This window comes from Carassius auratus, unplaced genomic scaffold (genome assembly GCF_003368295.1).
Source record: "Carassius auratus strain Wakin unplaced genomic scaffold, ASM336829v1 scaf_tig00215565, whole genome shotgun sequence".
Lineage (NCBI taxonomy): Eukaryota > Metazoa > Chordata > Actinopteri > Cypriniformes > Cyprinidae > Carassius > Carassius auratus.
The window spans coordinates 209,663-233,659 of NW_020528142.1; the positions used below are offsets into that span (position 1 = coordinate 209,663).

The window sequence follows — 23,997 nt, forward strand, 5'->3', positions numbered from 1 at the left end:
TTCTGCACAAATCTGTGTCATTTAATTTGTTTGCTCATTCATGATTTAAATGTCTTTCTTCTGAATGCTACATTCTTGCCTTTTGAAATGAATTTGGGTTCACAAGTAGAAGCATTTTACAGCTGTGCCATTGTCAAACCTGCTGTAGTCTTAAATGAAAGACAGGCTGTGGAGATCCTACAACTTGGCATGTTCACACTTGAAATGTTATTCTGACATTTATAGAGTGCTTTGAAAGGGAAAAATGACTGTGATAAAGACAATAGTCAGCAACTCTTCTGTCAGGTTGTTCCTCTGATTATTGGCTTTAATGGAGCGGTGTACAAAAATATATATTTATATACTGAATCATATCATTGCATATTATTGTCATTTCTGACACTTTCTTTAGCAAACTTGATCACAATCTTAGTGTATATATTTGGATATAGGTTCTCTGTAAAATTGTCAATGACAGTTTTTTGTCACTTCTGTTCTTAAAATACTTGATTTTGTCCTAAAATCATAATGAAGATAAAAGAATGAAACTTCTGAAAACATAAGCACACCACCTGTACTTATTTTTACACCACATGTCATTTTTATTTAATTGAAAAGCTTTACTTGAAAGTTGTTTGAAACTTTTCTTTAAGTTTTTCAAAACCACATGAAACCGACATGACCAACAAAGAGTACATTTTTAAGATCTTGTTGTGTGCAAATATTGAATTAAGATTTTTTTATCATTGGTGTTGGCTGTGTGAGTGTTTGATTAACTCTCTTTTCTTTATTGCCTGTGAAATTATAGATTATCATGATTTGTGATTATTTTCCCACTGCACTGTCCTGAGGAACTTTCTAATAACTGATTTTATTAATGGACTTTTATTTTTTTTAACATTATTAGCTTCCTTTCAGTCCAGGAGAATGATGTGTAAGAATCTGCTTACATCTGAATGTTAAATATTTGTAATACACTGGAAGAGTTTCTCTTGTTTAGCACTAGACTGTGGTGTAGGTTTCTGTGTTGAATCTGAAGGGCTTTGTTTTTCCTTTACATTTAGTATCATCTCTTAGTAGGGCTTGGTGAATCTATTCAGAAAACAAAGCATTGATTGGAAAAACCCAAATTCTCCTTTGGTTGTATTTCTTTTTCACCCTGTTGAAGGTTTTGGAGCTTTAATAAAAGCTCCGTTACAACTTTACCCTTTTTTAACAATTTATTATTTATTTATTTTTTCTTTACAGTTAATGCATTATTTTTTTGTTCACTATATAACAATTTATAATCAAGGCTTGTCGTTTCATTTGCTATTAAAATGGTGGGATGACATTTGTGCATTGTTTCTTTTCAGGCCTTTTTAAAACTCTACAATTGAGGTCGCTCTCTGTTAAGAGAATTTCAACTTAGATGGACTTTACACTAGTGTCGCTAACTTTTTTACTCAATTCTTATTTTAATTAATGTATATTACTTTTTTCTTATAATTTTTGAACAAGAATTAATTTACATGAGAAGACTTTCTAAAGCCCTTTTCACACTGCACGTCGGACGTTCACTTCTGTGTGAAAGCAAACACGTTTGATTCCGGCATTGATCCCGGGTCGGGGACCTAGTAACATTGCCGGGTTCAACCCGGGACGAGCGCTGTGTGAACAAAAGCCAGATCTAATTCCGTGTCGAAGTGATGACGCATGTTATCGTGCGACTCTTTTACCGGCTGTTTTGAAAGAATATCAACGTTCGCGACAAAAAAATATGTGCAAACTGTAATGAAGCAGAGATCAGTTAGTTCCTCACTTTCCGCGCTGACGCAGAGATCGTTTGCTTGCTTCAGTGAAAGTATAACGTGCCTAGCGTTCTCGACTCTTACATTACACGTCACGCGCTGATGTCACGGTATCACAACGGTAACTTCAAGGGTAGTGTGTGAAAGCACGCACATATCCCGGGTAATCACTGGCAGTGTGAAAGTGCAAAATCTAGTGATCCAGGAACAATTGCCAGAACACTTTACCCCTGTATTTGCTGGAATGGCAGTGTGAAAGTGTAACCTGTTCTCGTACTACTGGGCCTGTTGTCATTTATCTAAAGTTTTGTGACCTTAACCGTCCTGTTGTGTTGAAATCTAGAAACTGCTTTTTAACTGACTTGCATGCAATTCGCAAAGATACAAAAATTATAATAACAAAATAAAATAACAAAGAAAATTATTTAAAAACAGAAAACTTATTTTGTAGCTTGTCAGAGTCTAAAAATATAAAAATGTAGAAATTCTACCCTCTTATTATGTTAAAATAGTTGCATCTCATCTGTTATGGGTCAATGTGACTGAATATTTTTGTTCAAAATTAGCAGCGCAGTAGTAATTAAAAACATGATGTTTTTTCTACTTGAATATTTACACATTTAGAAATATTATGTATCATTATATGTATCTGGTGTAGTACTTTTTTCTGTCTGGGTCTCAAAATATTGTGAGGGTAAAGTGGGTTTCTTAGACTTTTTTTTTTCACTGCTGCAACAGACATGGAGACTTGAAAATATTGTAAGACCAGGCAGACAAAGGGATAAAAAAATATTATTAAAGGTAATAATTATAGGTACGTAGCACTTTCACCCTTCTTTATGGAACCTTATAACAAGGGTTCTGTTTAGCACTGAAAAGGATTTTGATATTGTTACAAGCTGAAGAAACCTTTTCTGGTACTGTTTAGAACAATTTTTTTGTGTGTAGAAACTAAGATCCAAAAACCTAATTCCATGTTTTATGTGAATTTATCTGGACTCTAGCTCCATTGTTCATGTGAGGCTTATTTATTGACTAACAACAATAAAGCAGAACTTTTCAAAGAAAATTTGCTCTATTTGATGTATTGCTGCCATCTTGAGGCATGGAATATAATTTTCATCTGCTCCATCCTTCTGGTGTTTTAAAGTAAATCAGGAAGTGTAGTCTAGTGAGTGGCATAATATACATTAATTAAAAGTAAATAAGTTGTTAAAATTAACATTTGAATTAATTATTAACAAATGCTTTCTTGGTTTTGAAATGCAACCATTGTAACTATTGTAAAAACTGTACAAAATGATAAATGCATCACTTTTGTTTTTTTCCCCTTTTTCATGAGCTGAACTCAAAGATCTAAGACTTTTTCTCTGTACACAAAAGACCTATTTCTCTCAAATATTGTTCACAAATCTGTCTAAATCTTTTTTAGTGAGCACTTCTCCTTTGCCGAGATAATTCATCCACCTCACAGGACATTCTAGTTGCCACTTTAAAATTGGCAGTTTTACTGTACTGGGGGTCCGAAAACCAGTGAGTATCTGGTGTGACCACCATTTGCCTCACGCAGTGCAACACATCTCCTTTGCGTACTTGATCAGGTTGTTGATTGTGGCCTGTGGAATGTTGGTCCACTTCTCTTCAATGGCAATGGTCACACCAGATAGTCACTGGTTTTCGGACCCCCCCGGACCTGCACATTGTAGAGTCTCCTTTTATTGTGGCCGGCCTAAGGCACACCTGTGCAATATTCATGCTGTTTCAGCATCTTGACATGCCACACTGGTGAGGTGGATGGATTATCTCGGCAAAGGAGAAGTTCTCACTAACACAGATTTAGACAGATTTGTGAACAACATTTGAGAGAAATAGACCTTTTGTGTCCATAGAAAAAGTCTTAGATCTTTGAGTCCAGCTCATGAAAAATGAGGGCAAAAACAAAAGTGTTGCGTTTATCATTTTGTATATGAAGATATCTTTTATTTATTTCAAAGCTAGCTTGTATGAATAAAATCTAAAAATAAAATCAATAGACAGATGATAAGTGTGTGTGTGTGTGTGTGTGTGTGTGTGTGTCTGTGTGCACATATATTTTTACACAGAGATAGACAGATAGATAGATAGATAGACAGATAGATAGATAATATGTAATAATAATTATAATATGTAATAATATTCATAATATAAATGCCTCTTAAAAAGCGTAGTAATCCTCCTTAGCCCCTCTCCACATTTTCAGTGGCATCTCCACCATTCACCTTTTAGAGATGTCCTACTGCAGAGCCTGTGAGCTCATCAAGCAACGTCGCCATGGTAACGGCTGCTGTTGCGGCTCAGAAATAAGATGGCTGGTGTTTTTCCCCATTCCTTTTTGTATGAATGAACCAGAGCAGCTTCGCCTTTCCCCCTCCCGTATAACTTCACTCTTTTTTCTTCACCCTCTCTCTCTAATCCAATCTCCCCTCCTCCAATCCGCAGCCAAGCAGATAGTTAGTGATTTCAGCTGATGAGCAGGCAGACAGCGATAGGACGGTGTGAGGAAGAGGTTATAGCACAAGGCCTCTCTCCTCAAATGTACTTGATCTGAACCTGCGGCTAGCCACCGTGTTTAGATTTATTCTCACGGTTTCTGATGCACTTGTGGAGTATTTTGTACATGTTTAGTGTTTTATTGAGAAAGCTATTTACATTGCATTGACACTAATACTAAATATTGAAAAGTATATATAAAATGAATGTCAAATCAGATACTAAAAATCAGATGTACTAAAAATATGAAATTATTATATAAGTTTAATAATGTATAATGGAACTGATGATCATTATGTGCTTATTCAAGAAAAATATTTAATGAGATACATACCTCAGCATTCAAACATTTGGGTTTAATAATAATAATAAAAAAATCTACCAGGAAATGAATACTTGTATCCAGCAAGATCAAAAAATGTAAAATAATGCCACTCTTTTGAACTTTCTTTCTTATCAGATCCTGTTTTTATTACAGCATCCATAGAAATATTAAGCAGCATAACTGTTTTTAACATTGACTGTAAGAAGAAATGTTTCTTATGCAGCAAATCAGCATTTTAAAGTGATTTCTGAAGCATCATGTGTCAACACAGGAATGAATTACATTAAAAAAATTGAAATCGATTATTTAAAATTTTAATAATATTTCACATTATTACTGTTTTTACTCTTTTTTTATATAAAAGCAATGCAGCCATGGTTCAAATTAGAGACATCTTTCAAAACATTAAACAATCTTAATGAAGGGTAGTGTAGGTAAACTAAATACATAAGCAATCTGACCAGAAATACTTGTCATGTTTGTCATTTGTTGTTAACTAATTGTCTTGTTGTGACTTGTTCCACATATTGTAACTGAGACTCACAGTAGCACTATTGTACCACTAGAGGGTATGTTAAGATTATTATTATTAAAGAATAAACAAAAGTGATCATCTGTCATTAGAAACATTAGCCATTATTACTTACTGAAATATGTGTGTCTGTATACTGTTCATAGGTTTTTCTTTGTATGCACGTTATATGCAAGTTTAGAAATTCCAAAATAGCTTCTTCCATTGTATGAGAATCATTGTATCAACTATTATGGTTTTTATTTTGACCTATATAAGGCCTGCAGCTTTTGCAGTTTCTCCATTTATTCATTGTTAGCAAAGAGCATGTTTTGGGTTTTTATGTTTTACTACTTCAAAACACATATGTAATTAATTTATTCAATTTATAAAGTTAACATAAGGGATAAGGTTTTTTTTTTGTTAGATAACTTAAGTTCCAAATGAAAGTAAATATGATGAAACTCAGGAAACATGGATTCTCCTGGTACATTTGTTTAAGATACAGAGTTTTGCTTCCTACTGTCTTCTCACTTTCTCTTCTTTCTACTGGAAAATGAGTTCCTCCAACTTTTAAAGCTGAGTCACAGAGGTCATGGTCACAGCATGTTGTGTCACGCCCCCTCTTGCTTGTTGTTAGCCTTTAGCCTCTGTAACGCCTTCTTGCTGGGAGTTTGTGTTGTGGTCACATTCACTCGCATTTTAATTGCAAAGGGGGTGGGAGCAACTTAAAGGGAATGCATTGCTGTTTTGTCATGCCTAGTTGGCCTCTAACCTCCTCCTCTTCATCTTGGTTTAAATCAACAAAAACTTAGTCTCCCAGACATGGTGCCCACTGCTATCGTGAGTCCTCTTCATTCAGGTACAATTATTATTGGAATCTTATTCAGATTTTTGAATTTTGTATGTCAGTATGCCAGCCACCATTAGACGACATGCTACATGTAGATTAATTATTTTTTGTTACAGTTTATTTTAAAGTGCTATAATTACACAAGTAAGTATTAAAGGGATACTCCACCCCAAAATGAAAATTTTGTCAATAAACACTTACCCCCATGTTGTTCCAAACCCATAAAAGCTTTGTTCGTCTCCGGAACACAATTTAAGATATTTTGGATGAAAACCGGGAGGCTTGAGACTGTCCCATAGACTTCCAAGTAAATAACACTGTCAAGGTCTAGAAAAGTATGAAATGTATTGACAGAATAGTCCATCTGGCATCAGTGTTTCAACCGTAACATTGACTACGTTTACATGCTGTTAAAATTCGGGTTATGGTCGGGTTAAGGTCACTATTTGGGTTTCTGAAACATTCGGGATAACCCGTTTACATGCGTGAGCAGAGAGAGTTACTCCTGTATACATGGAATGTGTAATCAGTCGCCAATATCCCGATGTAAACAGCGGCGCACGGTTAGCGTCTGGACGTAATACGCAATATGCGTCATTTCCGATTCTTCTTCCTGTATCCAAAGACTCAAAAGACCAAGATTCCTTGCGAATAGAACATGCGCAGAACACACATTTTGATGGGGATATGCCGAAACGCGTTTACAAGACCAAATATTAGTGGTTAGAAAAGGGGTACCCCAGGTATAATATCTCGGTTTTTAAAAACCGGGATATGAGCATATCCGGGTTTTTGCCAGTGTTTACATGTCCGTGCGCGACCGGGTTATTGCTAATATCCCGGTTTTGAACGGGTTATTGGCTGCATGTAAATGTAGTCATTATGAAGCAACAAGAATACTTTTTGTAATCGAAGAAAACAAAAAGAATGACTTTATTCAAAAATGTCTTTGTCAACAGTTTCCTCTGTGTCTCTCCACATTACTCAAACTGCTTACACCCTTCTGTGTTAGCTGCGCTACAAGGATGTGCTGTTTTCTTTCAAATCAAAGCTAAATACACATAGAAACTGTGCATCCTTGGACCTTGACAGTGTTTTTCTTAAATTAACTTGGCAGTCTATGGGACAGTATCAAGTAGGGTTGGGAACCGAGAACCAGTTCTGAACCGTGAGCAATTTCTAAGTTTCAGTTCCGGAAACAGTTCTGATACGACACGTGACCAAGCGCTGTGAGCAGCCTTGTGCCGTTGTTCTGATGATTCGGCGTTTCCCGTAAAGGATGTCACAAACCGAACAACAGAAATGCCGCCCTACCTCGAGAATAACTGAACACAGTGTTTCCAATGACACGCACTCCACAGACTCCTGAGCGCATCGTGCCTTTAACTGTCGAACACGACTGTATGCGCACTCGTGCCTTTGATAACTGTGCCTGTGCCTGACTGTACATATACCGGCAGCACGTAGCACCTGCCGCCACTAAATAACATTATATTTGTCCCATATTGTTATTAATAGAAATACTGACTTCAACTTGGACCACTAAATAAATAGACTGCTATTGTAATGTAAGTATGAGGGATAGATTATTTAGTGTACAGGTCATTTCAAAAGTCATAAACAAAGTGATAGAAAATATTTATTTTCATGCATTTTAAATGTGGAAATCACTCATTGCATCACAGCATCTCCTAACTGCATTATTATTTGTAAAATAGGAGCTTTATGGAGAGTGTATATACATGGTTAAAAGTATAACTGTTCATAGTTCATTAAATTAGGGAGATGAACAAGTGTCTTAGTCCTCAAGGGACTATTTGCAAAATGTTATTGATAGTCTAAAAAACATAAACTTTGAAGCACATGCTGATTGATGGACTAGCATTACACAACATTACTTACTACCTTCCAACAACACTACATTCAATGAAGGTAAAATAGTAATAAACATAATAATAGTTCACTTAAATGGACAGTATTGAGCATTGAGTAGTTGAGTATTGTGCATTCGTCCTTGCCACTATTTTTTTAATAGTTGTTTAATGATTTTAATAGAACCGGAATCTGAACAAGAACCATGAGGTGGAACCGCAACTGGAACTGGAACACTTTACTGAGTGTGTCATAACTTATTTATTATGTTCAGCAAGGCTATTTAGTCATTCAGCTCTCTCCATCTAGTCTGGACACTTAGCCCAACCATAAACAATTCTCACATCATTTGGTCCCCCTCATGCCAGTTATTCAGAATTTAAATTTTGGGGGCCCATCTTTAAATGAGGAGGCCATTCTATATTACATGTAGGCAGGGGAGATTCCCCCAGTGGCTATGCTACTGCCCCATCCTGTCTCAGATGTGTATAACATTTGTTCTTCTGTGAAAAAAAAGCAAAAAAACAAACAAATCCATCTTATTAAGTGGGTCGGTACCTCAAAGCTGAGGCTTCAAAAACCACACAAAATAAACACGATGATCCATACAACCCCAGATTAATCAGTTTCTTCTGAAATGAAAATATGTAAAAAAAATAAATAAAAAAAAAACCTGTTCCACTATAAACCATCACTTCCGACCAATGGACAATTGTTGTAAATGTTGGCACATCGTGAAGTGTGATGTAAGCGTGTTGTGAAACTTGATCGAAAAGTGGTATGGAAGGCATTTTCACAACATGCTATATATATATATATATTAGGACAGCACAATATTAGAAAAAACTCGATATAGCGATAATTATTATTTCTGTGATAGGTCTATATATTGTGAGATAAAAAAAAAACACCAGATGACTTGAAAAGCTCTATTTTTTTTAATGATTGGGGTGATTTTATAGGTGAGTAAATCAACATAGAAAAATAAACAAATTACAAACATAGATAAATATAATAGAACAAAGATATAAATTAAACCGTGCTTTATATTTTTCTTGTAAGTCTAACAGTATTCAGGTATACTGGTTGAATAATCAAATGTAAAATAACACTGCATAGTCTTCACCATATTAAATCGAGTAAATCTGTGTTAAAGCTATAAAAGGGATTTTTCTCTGACACAGAAAGTCTTAGGAACATTAAACTGCTGTAATACTATCCATTTTCTTTATCAATTGTTCACCTTCACCTAAGCCATTAGCAACTGTCGCGAATGGATTTCAGTGTTCAGATGCATCTGCATGGCTCTCGTCGTGTCTACACTGGATGGTAGACAGTGGTGTGATGCAACAAAATACAATAGAATCCATTATAATCAGTGATGCTGTGTACACTGGATGTAGCACGACACTACAAATCCCAGAGAGTAAATACCTCATTCTTTTTATGACGTAGTGACACAAAGTTCAAAGGATCTGCAATGATCGCTTTGTTGCGTCCACTTCCAGTGTAGACAGCATGGGTGACATCGCAAAAACGATGAGTATACTGAAAATCACACATCCTGCGACGTGCACATCGTGATATCGATACTGAAACGATATATCGAATCTTTGGGTTGACAGCGATTAGATTCGGTTCATGATTCATAAGTTTTCGATTCAATTCAAGAACGATTTTTGCTAATTTATAACGATTCAATTAGATTAAATTCAATTCACAATTTAATTTGATTAGATTTGATTATAACGATTCGATTCTATATTCTTTAAGTGCATTCACAGGATTATTTAAATGCTTCCCCTAAATACTTTAAATTCTTAGTCAGGAGGCTAATTATACGGCAGCATTTATTATTAGATAACCATAGGTTAGAGAAAAACAACAACAACAGTTTTGTCCATTGTTGGATGATAGTTTAAATGATGCTATGGCATGACATGGCATATGTAAAAATTTTAGATTTTAAAAAAGAGCTTTAAAATATAATGTATAGGTTAACATTTTGTCACACCAGGAGATTGATTATTTTAAATATCTCTGTGTTCACAAAAGAATGCAAGTTATATTTATCTCAGACAGTATGATATATTTTTTTGGTAGAGTATCCCTTTAATGTCTTTACTGTTGAGATAAATGTCTAAATATAAATAAATACACTTGCTGATGAAAGCAGTGGTTATGATTTTTTTATAATTTTCTTTATTCGGTCAGAAATGAAAATATTGTGTTTTAGCCTTGAATTTGCTTATAAAGTTAGCGTTAAATATGACAAATACTCTTGTAAAATTAGTGTAGAACTAAAGCAGGTCATGGGGAAGATGGAGAAGAAACACGTGTTTTCAATTACTTCTTTGATTTCCTTTATGAACGCTGATATTATTTCCCCTTTCCCCCATCTTTCTTTTCCATCCACACTAACTCACTCTCAGTCACACTCTGAAACATGCACGTTCACGTACAGCCTCTGCCGCGCGCTCACACACTCAATCGCTTGCTCTGCTGCTCTCCTGCCTCCCCCCTCACTCACACATACACTCACACACACACCCCTTTCATAAGGTGCTGGCAGCAGCAGTGTTAGCAGCAGCAGCAGCAGCGACGGCATCAGCATTGAAAGAGGAGGGAGCCTCAGAGACAAGATGTAGTCGCGTGAATTTGCATGTAGCCTTGCAGCCGTCATCCTCCTTCACTGTGGAATTACGGAACAAAAGAGCAGGACCTTTCTTCCGCATCTGCAGTTTCCATTTTTCCACCTTTCCCCTTGTCGCGGTTTTTCTGCCCTCCCCTCGTGAGTGGCGTCGTTTTCGACGGAGGCTAGTGGCAGAGCTGGAGAGGAGGGAGGCTGACATGGGCTTGTCTGCGGACTGAGATCACCAAACCTTCGAGGTCTCCTCAGAGGCCGTACTCTCCTTTATTCTTTTTTTCCCTTTCCCTGGCAGGCCTTTTGTTTTTCAGCGGACTTGTCCGAGGGGCTGCCGTGCTAAATTGGGCTATTGTTGGACAGGCAGGCCTTTCTCTCTCTCTCTCTCTCTCTCTCTCCCTCCCTCCCTCCCACTCTCCCTCCACAATACCCTTTCCTCCCTCCCTTCCTTCACCGCTCCATCCTTTCATCGCAGTGCACCTTGCTTAAACTCATATGTGTGTTGGTCGTTACGCATGCACTGTCCAGAATCGTCTTTGCGCTGCTTCTCGCTCCTCTTGCCCCATTCCCACCCACCATCCCCTTCTTCTCCCATCCCCGCAGTGCCTTGCAACGTAATGTGCCCTTCGTGGCATATGAATCCGGATGTTTGGCAGGGGGTCGGTGGGATTTGTTCCAGTCAAGGGTGATGCCTCAAAGGACAGCCCAGCCCAGTGCTCCCACGCCCACCTCCAGCCAGCCTGCACGTCACTGAGCACGCCCGCCTGCACCACCACGTGTCATCCCAATTTGCGTGCGTACGTGCACGTATGTGTGTATATGCGTACGCACGTGTGCATGTGCGAGAGCGCCCTTACCATGACTCTGGCCTGATACCTGGACTGGGGTGTCCCCTGCCAATGTGGGGGAGGGACTGAACCTCAGGTTACTCCCCACCCCCTCCCTCCCCTTCCCCCTCCCTCTCTCCCTCCTTACCCCCTCCACGGGTAACCTGTTGGCATGAAGAAGACCCGCAGCACCAACATCAGGCGGGCCTGGCCCAGCTCGGATCTACCGGAGCGGGCCTTGGAGCACATCCGCTCCCGCAGTGAGAAGGACTACCACCACCATAAGCACTTTCCACCGCCCCCTCCTCCGACCCACATCTCCCCTTCTCCGCGGGGCTACATGACACCAGGTGGGTCCCCCAGGACCTCTGTTTCACCTTGGACCAGAGGCTGTAGATCAGGGTTTCATAAATCTGTTCCTGAAGGACCACTGCAGAGTTTAGCTCAAACCCACCTCACTTGCCTGTAATTTTCTAGTGACTCTCAAGACCTTAACTAGCTTGCTTAGGTGTCCCTGACTTGGGTTGGATCTAAACTCTGCAGGGGCAGGGGCAGGGGCCATTCTGGACCAAATTTGAGAAACCCTACTGTAAATGTTTGCCTAGTGCATTAGCCTAGTACCGATCGTTCTCCATCATTGTTTAAATGGCCATGTGAGTCTGCTGCATTTGATGTGCTGATAGATAGGGGCTTCTGAATCATGCTGTAGTGGCGAAGCAGAAGATTAAATCAAGCATCAGGCATCCACCATTTTGGTCCCAGCAATGGTTTTACAGTATTAAATTTGTAGCATCATGAATAACCATTCTGGCAGCTGATTTTGCAGCTGTACATAGATTGTGAGATGGCCTTAGGTTTCATGGCTGCTTTTCTCCATTTTGGTTGTGAGTCCTCTGTTATTGTCCATAATATAGGCCTAGAGCTGGAGAGAGCTCAGTAGTGAAATGGAAAGGTGACACCACCTCAGTTTTTTTAACTGTTTTTTTCTTTTTTATCTGTGTTTGGGGTAAATAAAGTTTCCAGTCCTTTTAGTTTGGTGCAATGTATCTGCTTGCATGTTTGTACAGTTGTGTGTGTTTATGAGGTGTGACAAATTGGGTGCAAAGTTAGAACATAGACTGGTGAGAAAAGGAAAAAATCTGTAATTTCTTTCAGTTTTAAGCATATCAGGTAACACTCACAAATAGGATACATTTTGCTGTACACTTTGCTGGCACAGTTCCATGTTTTGTTGTAAGAATTATTCGATTTCTTTAATAAAATATAATCCCACCCTCAAGGCTCTATCCAACAATAAAATAATTGATGTAACAATTTTGCATCTGTCAAATTGATAATCAGTTTATTGTATTAAATCTTGTTTTTTAACTAAGGCAAACCTCTTTCTACAACATAGCTTAAAGGCAAGTCACCTACAAATTACCTACAAAATTAAGTAAATTGTATTCATAGCATCCGTAAAATTAGAGAATTTAACCCTTTTACCTAGATTATCATGAAAATTGATGATCAAACAAATATTTTCTCTCTGAGTATTGGGAAATGAAGTTAATCAGTAACATTTTAGCCTAAATCAGCTAACCTTTACTGAGTGGAACCTTAATTTAAGGCAAAATCTGTGCACTTATTACCCATTCTGCCATAGTGATTTGATAAATGTCATTTGTATTTTAAGTTTAATTTAATGTTCATTGCTAATCACACAAATCAAAGATTTAAACTGCTTTTTGTCCATTTTTTTCTTCTCTCTCTTTTTTTTTTTAAACAAAATAAACTAGTAATTTTTTTTTTTATGTTAAAGCTTTAGTCGGTAACTTTTGACGCTCTAGCGGTTAATAAACAGAACTGCTTGCGTCTTGCGGAAGAACATCGTAGCCGGAACTACTTCTCTTTGTTTATGTCTATGAAGAATAACAAAGGTACTGGGTTACTCCTCTGCGATACCCGCGAAGCAATCTAAAATAGTCAGAATATAAACACTTATTATAGGTGCACCCTAGTGATTCAGGACAAGCTAAAAATGCATTCATGGTGTACTCGCTTATTATATACATTTTTCTACATTTTGAATACAAACAAAGTAACGGACCACAGCTCTGATTGGTTGTTTTCTTACCGGGAGCGGTCCGTAACTGCAAATGGCAATAGGAACACTGGGAGGAGCCAGAGGAGCTTGATTTTTTCACAGATTATCTGTCTCATATTCTACTGTCAGGACATAATGACAGGTTTAACAAATATGTAAAAAATATATTTTTATAAAAGTTAACTATTGCAGCTTTAAAGGCTGACAATCATAATCATTTTGTGAAGTTGAAGTACCTTCTTTCATTGAACATATGCTAAAAAGGTGGATGTCCCCAAGCATTAGACCCTATTTTTTAACCCATGGAAAGTGCCACAAAATAGGCTAGAGTTCACCATATGAGGTTTAAATTGTCTGTACTCCAAGCCAGATAAAAAATGAACTTGAATTATCACTTTTTTTCAGGTCTCACTTTTTAAAGTGCCAATAGTTTTTCAGCTTTTACAGCTAAGTGTTTTAGAAGCTGACGTTTTGCTTCGCGACAAACTTCAACTAGAAAAAAATGCCGATCTCGCTTGTGTATTACTCGACATGTGAGTTGTTTTGATTTGTATCTTTACAGAAAACGTATGCTATTATAACGATCAGCAAGATTAGTATTATGGGGCGCCAAACACCTGGCATCGCGTCTCTAGACCCGCACGAGTACGCATCCATAGTCTAATCGCATCTTTGCATTCACTTTGTATGTAATCTACTCGTGCAAAATGTTGAACTCACGTTAAATCCATGATTTATGTTTCCGTTTGATTTTATGGCCATCAGCGCTTGGGTAAAAGACAACAAATCCCATCATTCCACGCTCCTTCTTAGCGTCATCAAACCACGCGATTGTTATTGTTTTGATAGTGCGCCATCTAGTAGCAGGTCCTACAACTTGTACCTTTAATGTGAAACGCTCAGTGAATGGTTATAAAAGTGTTTTTTTTTTTCCTTCTGAAACATATGAACTTGAATTTAGCAGTCTTTTATTACACAGGTTATTGTACTTATTGCGGTAGTTTGGAAGTTGTTCTGTGAGTGAAACTAATAGTTTAATGCAACCAATAGCAAAAGCAAACATTAGATAAAATAAACTGTCTGAAGTAACCAAACAATTGTAGGTATTTTTTACAAGACATTAAGGTCTTTTTTTGCTGCTACAATGCTATACCAGGTAAGCTATCAAGCATGTTTACTACATGAGAAAAGCCATACGTGTGGAGCTGAACATCTGATGCAAACATGAAAATTTATTCGTTTATAAACCATGGACAGTTTTGAGGTGATTATGGACAGGAGGTGATTGTGGACAGTTTTGAAGTCATTATTAATAATCTGCCCCTGTATCCATGAATTGTGTCAAACAAAACACTAATAATAGGTACTTTCTGGAGTTTTGCAACAAAAATGTAGGTAGAGATGTTGTTCCATTGAGCCTATTTTGGAATTTTAAATCCTTATTTGCTAAAAACCTACCCTCTGTCATAGCTGTTAAATCTCATTAATGGTGCTAACACAGCTACAGTAGCATGTCATATTTAGTATATACTAAATATATGTATTCGTTATCGACTTCAGATGACTTAATTGGAGCACAAGAGACTTTGTAATAAAGCTCTGTAACTGCAGCATAAATCAGTGCAGCAAAAACTCCTTTGTTTCCTTACATCCTTTTCAGGATGGCGTCATTTTAACAACAAGTTTACTGTGTGGTCACCTACAGTAGGTGTCAAGATTTTCCTTAAAGTTATGCTACCTTTACCTGCTAGCACAGGTTAATCGCAGTACACACCTATCCTTGACTAACCTCTGGAGCCTAATGATATTATAAGTGAAGCCAGCTGTTTTTCAGGTTTCTTTGATAAATGGGAAAAGTTATTTGAAAAACATTTTTTTGTAAGAGTGAATGGATAAATGGGTGTTACATAGCAAATTTGAACCACACTAAATACAAGTTTACTAAATCAATGCCCAAGTAACTATTTGGCTGTTGACCAATGTGATGTAAGCAGAAGAGGAAAATAATTTAAATGTTACTTCATTTTGATAAATTATGTGACCCTTGCCCACAAAACCTGTCTTTAATTGCTGGGTTATATTTTTAGCAAAATAAAAAAAATGTATGGGTCAAAATTCTTGATTTTTCTTTTATGCCAAAAATCATTAGAATATTAAGTAAAGATCATGTTCCATGAAGATATTTCATAAATTTCATAGCATAAACATATCAAAATCGAATTTTTATTTAGTAATATACATTGCTAAGAACTTCATTTGGACAACTTTTAAGATGATTTTCACACTGTTTTTTTTTTTTTTTTTTTCACCCTTATATTCAACATTTTCAAATCGTTGTATCTTTGGCCAAATATTACCCTATTCTAACAAACCATACATCATCAGATGATAAGTATAGTATTAGTATAAATGAGTAAATGAATCTCAGTTTCGAGAAATTGACCCTTATGACTGGTTTTGTGGTCCAGGGTCACATATTACAACCCAATAGCATTTTCCTGTTTTGAATAACTTGTTCCTATAATTCAGTGTGTAGTAAGAAAATAAATAGTATCAGTTGATTTCATGTTGATTAAGGGTATCATCTTGCTTGCCTGTTTTGGGTGTAATTTTAGTGGCACAAAGTAACTACACATACTTGCACGTACGCACCGGCCCAGCTGTGACAGAGTCCCCAATTTAGGTGTGGGAGAGAAACGAGGCCATGCTGGTGCAGTAATAGCCCGGCCTCTGTAGTAATGTGCGTAGAGGAGAAAGAGAGAAATAGAAGAGGCTGTGCTCAAATAAATATCTGGTCTCCGCCTACAGTCAGCGGATAGATTTGTAGAAATCATCCAGCCACTATGAGAAACTCAGTTAAGCCTTTGGGATCTTTAGCATTAAAAATGACACGCATATGCATGTGTGAAAGATGTTTGTGCCTTGCACAAGTCCTCATAAAGTGCCTCTAGCTTTCCCTGTTTTCATAAACACACACACCTATTTTAATATAGACCATCTCATTATATCCTCACAACACAGATTCACTCGGCCGTTCTATTTTTTCTCTCTTTCTCTGTTCTACATGTTCTATTACTCGTTGCACCAGGCTAAAAATATCCACCCCAGTTCTGGACATCCCAGATGCTGACATCACTAGTGGGACTGTATGCAGGATTTGCATGAGATGATTGAGAAGAGAATGAGAGCATGAGCAAGGGAGGGATGAACGAATGGCAAGCAATCAGGCCACAGAAGTAGGACTGCAAGCTGACATACAGCATGAAGTGAAGATTCTGCATTGACCCCCATTTAAAGCAGTGTTCGTTTACAGTCTGTCCTAAATAGCGATATTTGACCTTTCCATTGAGTAGTAAAGAACGCTGGTTTCCATTTTGCATCAGGCCTGAAGGTTATAACAAATCCTTATAGTATCATGGAGGGCTGCGCTTATGGTATGATGGTATCTTCATTACCTCTGTATTCAGTTAATGTGCCTGTAGTAGTGTTGGCTACAGAGTACACGACTGTGTTTCTTGTCTTCAGATGGAAGTAGGTCAGCAGAGAGTCTGGGCCTAGTCTGAGGGGACCATCCTATGCACTCAGCTCTACCCCCTTTTTCTATTTTCAGTTATAGCTTGGACCACTATGCTGTTAAGAGTCAGGACCTACTGGACTTGAGAAATTAAAAGATTATATTACTTATAGTTTGAAGTTTAGTATAATAGAGCTATGTGTTCCTTTTGCTGTAGATTGATTCGCTGGGTCTCTAGAAGAGGAAACTCTTGTTGAGTGATGTAAGGCCCAAAGGATACTTCAGGTGACATAATCTTTGTTCTCAGGAGTGTCCGCGGATGTCTTCGCAAACTCTTCATGTGCAGCCCAATTTTTATGTATGCTTTTACAACAGCACAGGCACCAGGTGAAAGTTAAGACAGAAAGTTCACTGTACACATGGCAAACTTTTCCTCCGCACTCATACGTGGTGAAGTATATATTTAGTATATATACTGTGCAGTTATGACTGGATGAGATTAAGTTGAACTTGGAATGAGAAGCATAGCTGGGCCTAGGGGTTGGCAGTATACCGGTAGACATGATTTACCACTAAAAATTTGTCAAGTGGTAGAGATTTTCAACTTTCGTCTCTTCATTTCGATTGTCGAATGGTGGTTACATGCTATAACACACCAAAAATTGTCATTTACATGCGTTTTTAAGCATTGCGGTTAAAAACAAGTTGTTGAAATGCAATCCAATCAGCAGTGAAATAACTAATTTCACTATATATGCATGCTGTCTGAGAGACCACCTGACAGAGGTGCGTGCACTTGAAGATGGTACTCATAGAGCACAGGTGTTTTGAACTGAGTAAAAATACCAGTATTTGCAAGTATCCTTGTTAACACAGTAATTTAGGTCTTGACTGAAAGCAAACAGCTGATAAAAAAAACTCACACCTAGTAGTATACTGCATCTGGGCAGCTCTTAATATTCCTGCTGTCTGTCATTCGTTTTAATCAAACAACAAAAAAAGAAAATCTCACTGCTCTTGACTAAATCACTGTTGTAACTTTTTTTTTTTTAAATAATATGTATTTAATTTGCACAGTGAAGAATATGCAGTGTTTTTATACATTTGATTACATTAGTTTATACAGTGTACAGGAGCATCAATTAGAATGTGGTGGGAAAGTTCATTTATTTCAGTAATTCAACTCAAATTGTGAAACTTGTGTATTAAATAAATTCAATGCACACAGCCTGTACTTTTGAGTCTTTTGTTCTTTTAATTGTGATGTAATTGTAAATTTTGTCATGCACACCAACACCATGGTCATTTAACCAAGTTTTGGTGCTTTTGGCAGTATGGGCAGATGTCAAATTCTGCTGTAAAATGAAATAATCATCTACAAAAAGCTGGTCAGCGGAATTCTTGAATCGATTTTGCTTGACAATCCTCATAAGGCTGTGGTTCTCTCGGTTGGTTGTGCATCTTTTTTTTCCACACTTTTTCGTCCACTCAACTTTCTGTTAGCATGCTTGGATACAACACTCTGTTCATTGCTTCTTTGGCAATGAGTGTTTGTGGCTTACCCTCCTTGTGTGACAACTGTCAGATCATCGGTTTTTCCCATGATTGTGTAGCCTAGTGAACCAAACTCAGAGACCATTTTGAAGGCTCAGGAAACCTTTGCAGTTGTTTTGAGTCGATTATCTGATTGGCATGTCACCATATTCTAATTTGTTGAGATCGTGAATTGGTGGGTTTTTGTTAAATGTGAGCCAAAATCATCACAATTAAAAGAACCAAAGACTGAAACTACTTCAGTCTGTGGGCATTGAATTAATTTAATACACGAGTTTCACAATTTGAGTTGAATTACTGAAATAAATGAACTTTTTCTATGTATGTAGCATTTCTTATTTATTGTAGTTTTTTGTTCTGTTGCTTGAAATTTAGTTTCTTATTCTTAATCGCTGACTGTTTATTTGTCTTGAGTGAGCCTTTTTTGTTTTTATTTAGGCTAATATTAGTTTTTTTTGTGATATTGACACTGGTTACAATAATTGTGAAATTTCTATGGTATCAAAAAGACCTTTTTTAAAGCAAAAATAACTATATAATGATAATTCTAATTTTGGTCATATCACCGACCCCTACCCGGGCCTTCAGATTTGTCCAGTTTCATCAAACTATACCTTAGATACAATGAGGTCCAAAAATCTGAGAACTTATTAGAAATTTGGTTTATTTAAAGTTTAGCTTAAATAAGTTTTCAGATTATGAAAAAAAATCTAAGTTGTTTTTCAAACTTCTTTGCTACTACATATGCATTTGGCTGTTTTAATGTTATTACTAATAATAGAAACATTGTCACACTATAACAATTTAACTGTTCTGTCTTATATTTTATTACAAAGAACTGTTAAACCGAGACAGTAAATCACTGAAGATGAAGAAGGGAATCTCTGTGAGCTCTGGTGCTGGCATTCTCATCGCTGTCAAAATAAAAGCCTTGCATGTTGTAAAAAAAAGAACAAGAAAAAAAAAGTATTGGTCAATGCTGATGATTTTAAAAATGATTTATCAGTTTTGTCAATATACTGATTTACACGTGAATTATCAATTGATTGCAGTGCAAAACTTTTTGCAGCCATGTTTTATTCCAGCAAACTCAAACCCTGACTGCTCACTCATGTGTAGTTACGTTCACGAAGATTGAAGTTTACTTTTATGGCCTGACTCAAATATATCCTGGAGGGCATTTACACTTGGTCTTTGCATGATCTGATGCTTTACGATTTCTCTTTTCATCTTGCCCTGGTTTAATTTGGAATTTCAGTGCCACAGAATCTGCCTCAGAGACCAATATCTCAGAAAATTGGGATTGTAGTTTGCTTTTTTGTGGTTATATGATGGGGGATTTTTTTTATAGAGAGCTCAAATCTTTTTAGTTTTGTTTAGGGTATATTTATTTTGCCATAAAAGTGAAGGTGGGTAACTTTTAAGCAGCTGTATTAGATAAAAAACATACTCTTGTCAAATTTTTTTCACTCATTGTTGTTACAACATTTTAAACAGTAACTTTAATCTGAAACGTTTAGAGATAATGTCCACAATGATGTTTCCATTGTCTAGTTCTTTCTCAGTATCAGATGATCTGTGGATAAATTTGGGTTGTTCAGGGAGCTGGTTTGAACTCAGTTTTGGCACAAGCTAGCCAGACCAGTCAATACCATAACGTAGACTGCCATTGATTTCAATTCATGGTGACCTTGACTGCTAAACTTAATATTTTGGTCCAAAATTTCACATTCAATAGCATGTTTTATTGAAGACACATAAACCAATGTTCCACAGCTAGAATGTCTCTTTTATAAAGTTCATACGGTGGCTGTGGCATATGACGCAGATTTGCAGGATGAAAGTATGTCAGTGCAGTGGAGTAGTGGCCAGCAGTCTGTATACGCTCATCTGAGGCAGTGCTAGGCTACGCTAGCCGCAGCCACGCATTTACCCTGCTGCCTAGCGTACACAGTGCTTTGCATCATCAGACTTAATTCATTGGTGTAATGCTGAATAAAAGTATTTCACTTGTTTTACCAGATAAAGCCAAGACCCTAAAAAGTTTAGAAATAATCAAAGGGATGCAGAATGTAGAGGGGCTCTGGGGATATATTTCTTTGGACAAATGCTACTGCACTAACAACATACTGCAAGCTCTTATTAGTGAATGCTCAGCATTTTTTTAAAAGCTGGAAAGGACACTCATTGTAGTGGTATATTGAAAATCATGTGCAAAGCAGCATGTGGCTGGTGTAGTATATTTCCAGAACATACTTTGCACACATGCTTACATATTGAACTCCTTTAAAATGCATCATGGTTTTACAGAAAGCGGGTCTGATATTCTGCTAAGTAAACTGTAAAAATATTATAATTCATATAATTTTATATAATTTTTTTTTTTTACTGACAACCCCCCCCCCAGTAAAACCATATGAGAAACTTTTGCAAGTAAAAACTGAATTACTTTATAAAATAAAATGAAATAAATAAAAAGACTTTCACAGAAGTCCCTGCAAGACACATCAGATATGACTAAATTTTATAAAAGCAATTTTGTATCGTCTCATTTGTCTTATTATTATTGTATATTAGAGACATTTATGTTGTTTAGTTAATGTTTACTGCATTATTTTAGTGTCTCATGTTACTCTGATGGCATTTTGTCTTTGTGTGTATGATCCTGCATGGTGTCTACACATGAGTGTTGGCCATGTTTCATGGACAGCCAAATTATGATATGGTTGTTCAAGTAAAATGTTTTGTAAATGTTATTACTTGATGGAATATATGGTTGTAGGTTCTAAAAAATACAGGCACTAATATGCTATCCTGTAATAACTGAAACATTGCCAACATTGTTTTATGGTGAATTTCTGTCAGTATCTGGCTTTTTAAATGTTTTTTTTTTTTAAACAAACTTGGAGTTTTGCAAAACTGAATGAATTACTAATTGAGAGCTCAATATTCCCATCTGTTTGTAACAAAGCTTGGCCTAGGACCCTAATAAAGACTGGTCTAAATTAAAAGAGAAAGGCTAAATGGATTATTTACAAAATGAGGCTGAGAAAATGATTGGTGGAACATTATACTACTTCTTTTCTCACTAAAACGATATTGGTTTAGCTAACACGTTTCCTGCTTTGCTTTTGACTGCCAGCTCAAAGTCTGTATGTCACATGGGTTAAGCCACTCAGATGTCCTAAATATGAATTTAAAGTAATAAGTTATATAGCTATTTAGGATGATTATGATCAACTCACATATGTTCACACTCACACATGTTCTGGCTGTTCCTCCCCACCCAGAGAGGTGTGTGTAGGATGAGTACTTTTAAAGCAGTTATCTTCACCCACACTTTTCAAACAAGCTGTGAATATACTGCTGATGTAACCAAGATGTTTTCATCCTCACTGAGGACTGCGTTTTACAGGCATTTGTGATGCACTCTGACGTGGCTACACGTAAACAAGGCTTAAGTCTGTCCAACAACCTGTTTTAGTCAGTCTGCTGACCTTAATCCATTACCTACCCATCAGAAAGAGAGAGAGTGTGTGGATGTGTGTCTTATGGGTGGAGTTGAACTAGTTTGAAGCTGCTGGGCTGCCATATGGGACGTGATATAATTCGTGGGTGCGCTTAATGTGTGGGAGAGGGTGACTGTGATACTATATAGATAGATGTATAGGGATATATGGCCAGTATTTTATTTTGTAGTATATGAACCCATATATGTTAATGTGGATCTCTATCGACAAGTAAACTGTTGGTGTTAAGGGGATAGTTTACCCAAAAATGAATTGTGTCATCATTTACTCACCCGCATGTTGTTCCAAATTGGCATGAATTTCTTGAATTTATTTTAAAGTGAAGATATTTTAAAGAAAGTTGGTAGCCAGACCACACTTTTTTCACACTAGGGTTGTGCCGATAGACGATAGTATCATGTATTGACGATAGTCAGAGATATCACTTGTGGCTAATGTCTGTTAAGATATCAAGATTGTTATTATTACTATTATCAGGGTTGTAATATTATCTAATTAATATTAGGGCTTATTTATTCCTTAATATTTCCTTTTACGTGTTTTTATAATGTTGCACGTTATAACCAATCACACACGATTTGATTGAGCTTATGAATACAGTGGCCAATCAGAGGCGTTCAGATGAGCCATCGCTAAAACTCCAGAGTTTTGTTGTTCAGCGCTCGCTGAATGAATTCTGCTCTCTTGCTAATTTTCTCATCATAAACAACAAACTGCAGATTTATGTGTGATGTAAGTATAAGATATTTATTCATCACGGTGTAGACAGCTTGTTTTTTAAGGTACATAAACATTAGATGGACTGAAGTCAGTGATGATGTTTTTTGCTCGTTTTCTGTAGCTGAAAATGCAAGCATTAGAATTAGTAACTTACAATGCTGTTATTAAATCATCAAGTTACAAATTAGGAAACTAAGTTATGAAATAAATTGGCATGATGATATCATGTTTCGTCAATCTCACAAGATAATGCTTGGACGAGATGATAATTGAGCATATCGCCCAGAACTATTTTATACTTTGGAAGTCAATGACTACATGCAACTGATTGGTGCAGAATTCTGTAAAATATCTTTTGTGTTCAACAGAAGAAAGAAATTCATGCAGGTTTGGACAAATTTGGCTGAAAGATTTTGTTTTGCACTTGGCTTTTGATCTGTGCCTCAACTATTACAGCCCTTCTCCGAGTGAACAGCACCATAGCACAAGTGGAAAGCATGGCCTATACAATAGGGCTCCAAGGGTAGTGCTGGCCACATTTGGTGTGTACAAGCAAACACTTTTTTTCTGGTTTGTTGTCATGGAGACGGATCTTTTGTGTCCTCCCTGACAAAAAATGAGGTCACCTCTCGTTCAGTGGGCAGCTGTGAGGATTTAGGTAAAGGCTCTCTCTCGCTTTCTTTCTTTGTTTCTTGGTACTTGTTTTAGAGGTAGAGCTAACAAAGCACAAGATGTACCTGAGTTGAGCAACGATCTGATTACAGAATTGTGATGAATTATTCCATTGTTCAGATCAACAGAACATTGTTAGTTGTTAAAAGTTGAATCTGTTTGTAGATTTATCCATTTCTGTATAGACACGTCTCGTCTTCAAGGGAAGCTTGAGGTTTTCTATCAAGGAAAACAAGAGGACTTTTAATGAGCAACTTTTAGTGAACGACTTTTAGTAACGTTTTTGTGTGTGTGTAAATATATATATATATATATATATATATGTACCTGAATATATATATGAATTAAAAATGATCATAAAAAAATCAAGTCTTAAAAAGGCCACGAACATATGTTTTACATATCAAATAGTTAACAAATCTGTGCTCCACTGAACCATATTCACTCACTCCCACTCATTGTTTACATCATAGATCACCAAGGAGATTAGTCAGGTGACCAAGCCTCCATCTTCTCTCAGTGTTGGTGTAGCACCCATGAATTGATTGAGCATATTCAGGTGCCAGTTAGTCTAGAAAATTGGCCTTGATT

The 23,997-nt window shown here is 36.9% G+C and overlaps 1 protein-coding gene across 2 annotated transcripts in view; it reads left to right on the plus strand.

Moving 5' to 3' along the window:
• The window catches only part of stox2a (storkhead box 2a), a 48,176-nt gene that overhangs the window by 12,083 nt on the left and 12,096 nt on the right, over nt 1-23,997 (plus strand). Inside the window, exon 1 of one of the 2 annotated variants that reach the window (XM_026260644.1) lies at nt 10,213-11,680. The exons of the other annotated variant lie outside the window; for it this stretch is intronic. Coding sequence (XP_026116429.1) covers nt 11,503-11,680 — 178 coding nt within the window. The 5' untranslated portion in view covers nt 10,213-11,502. Of the gene's footprint in view, nt 1-10,212; nt 11,681-23,997 lie in introns of those variants that run through there. 2 annotated transcript variants of the gene reach the window in all.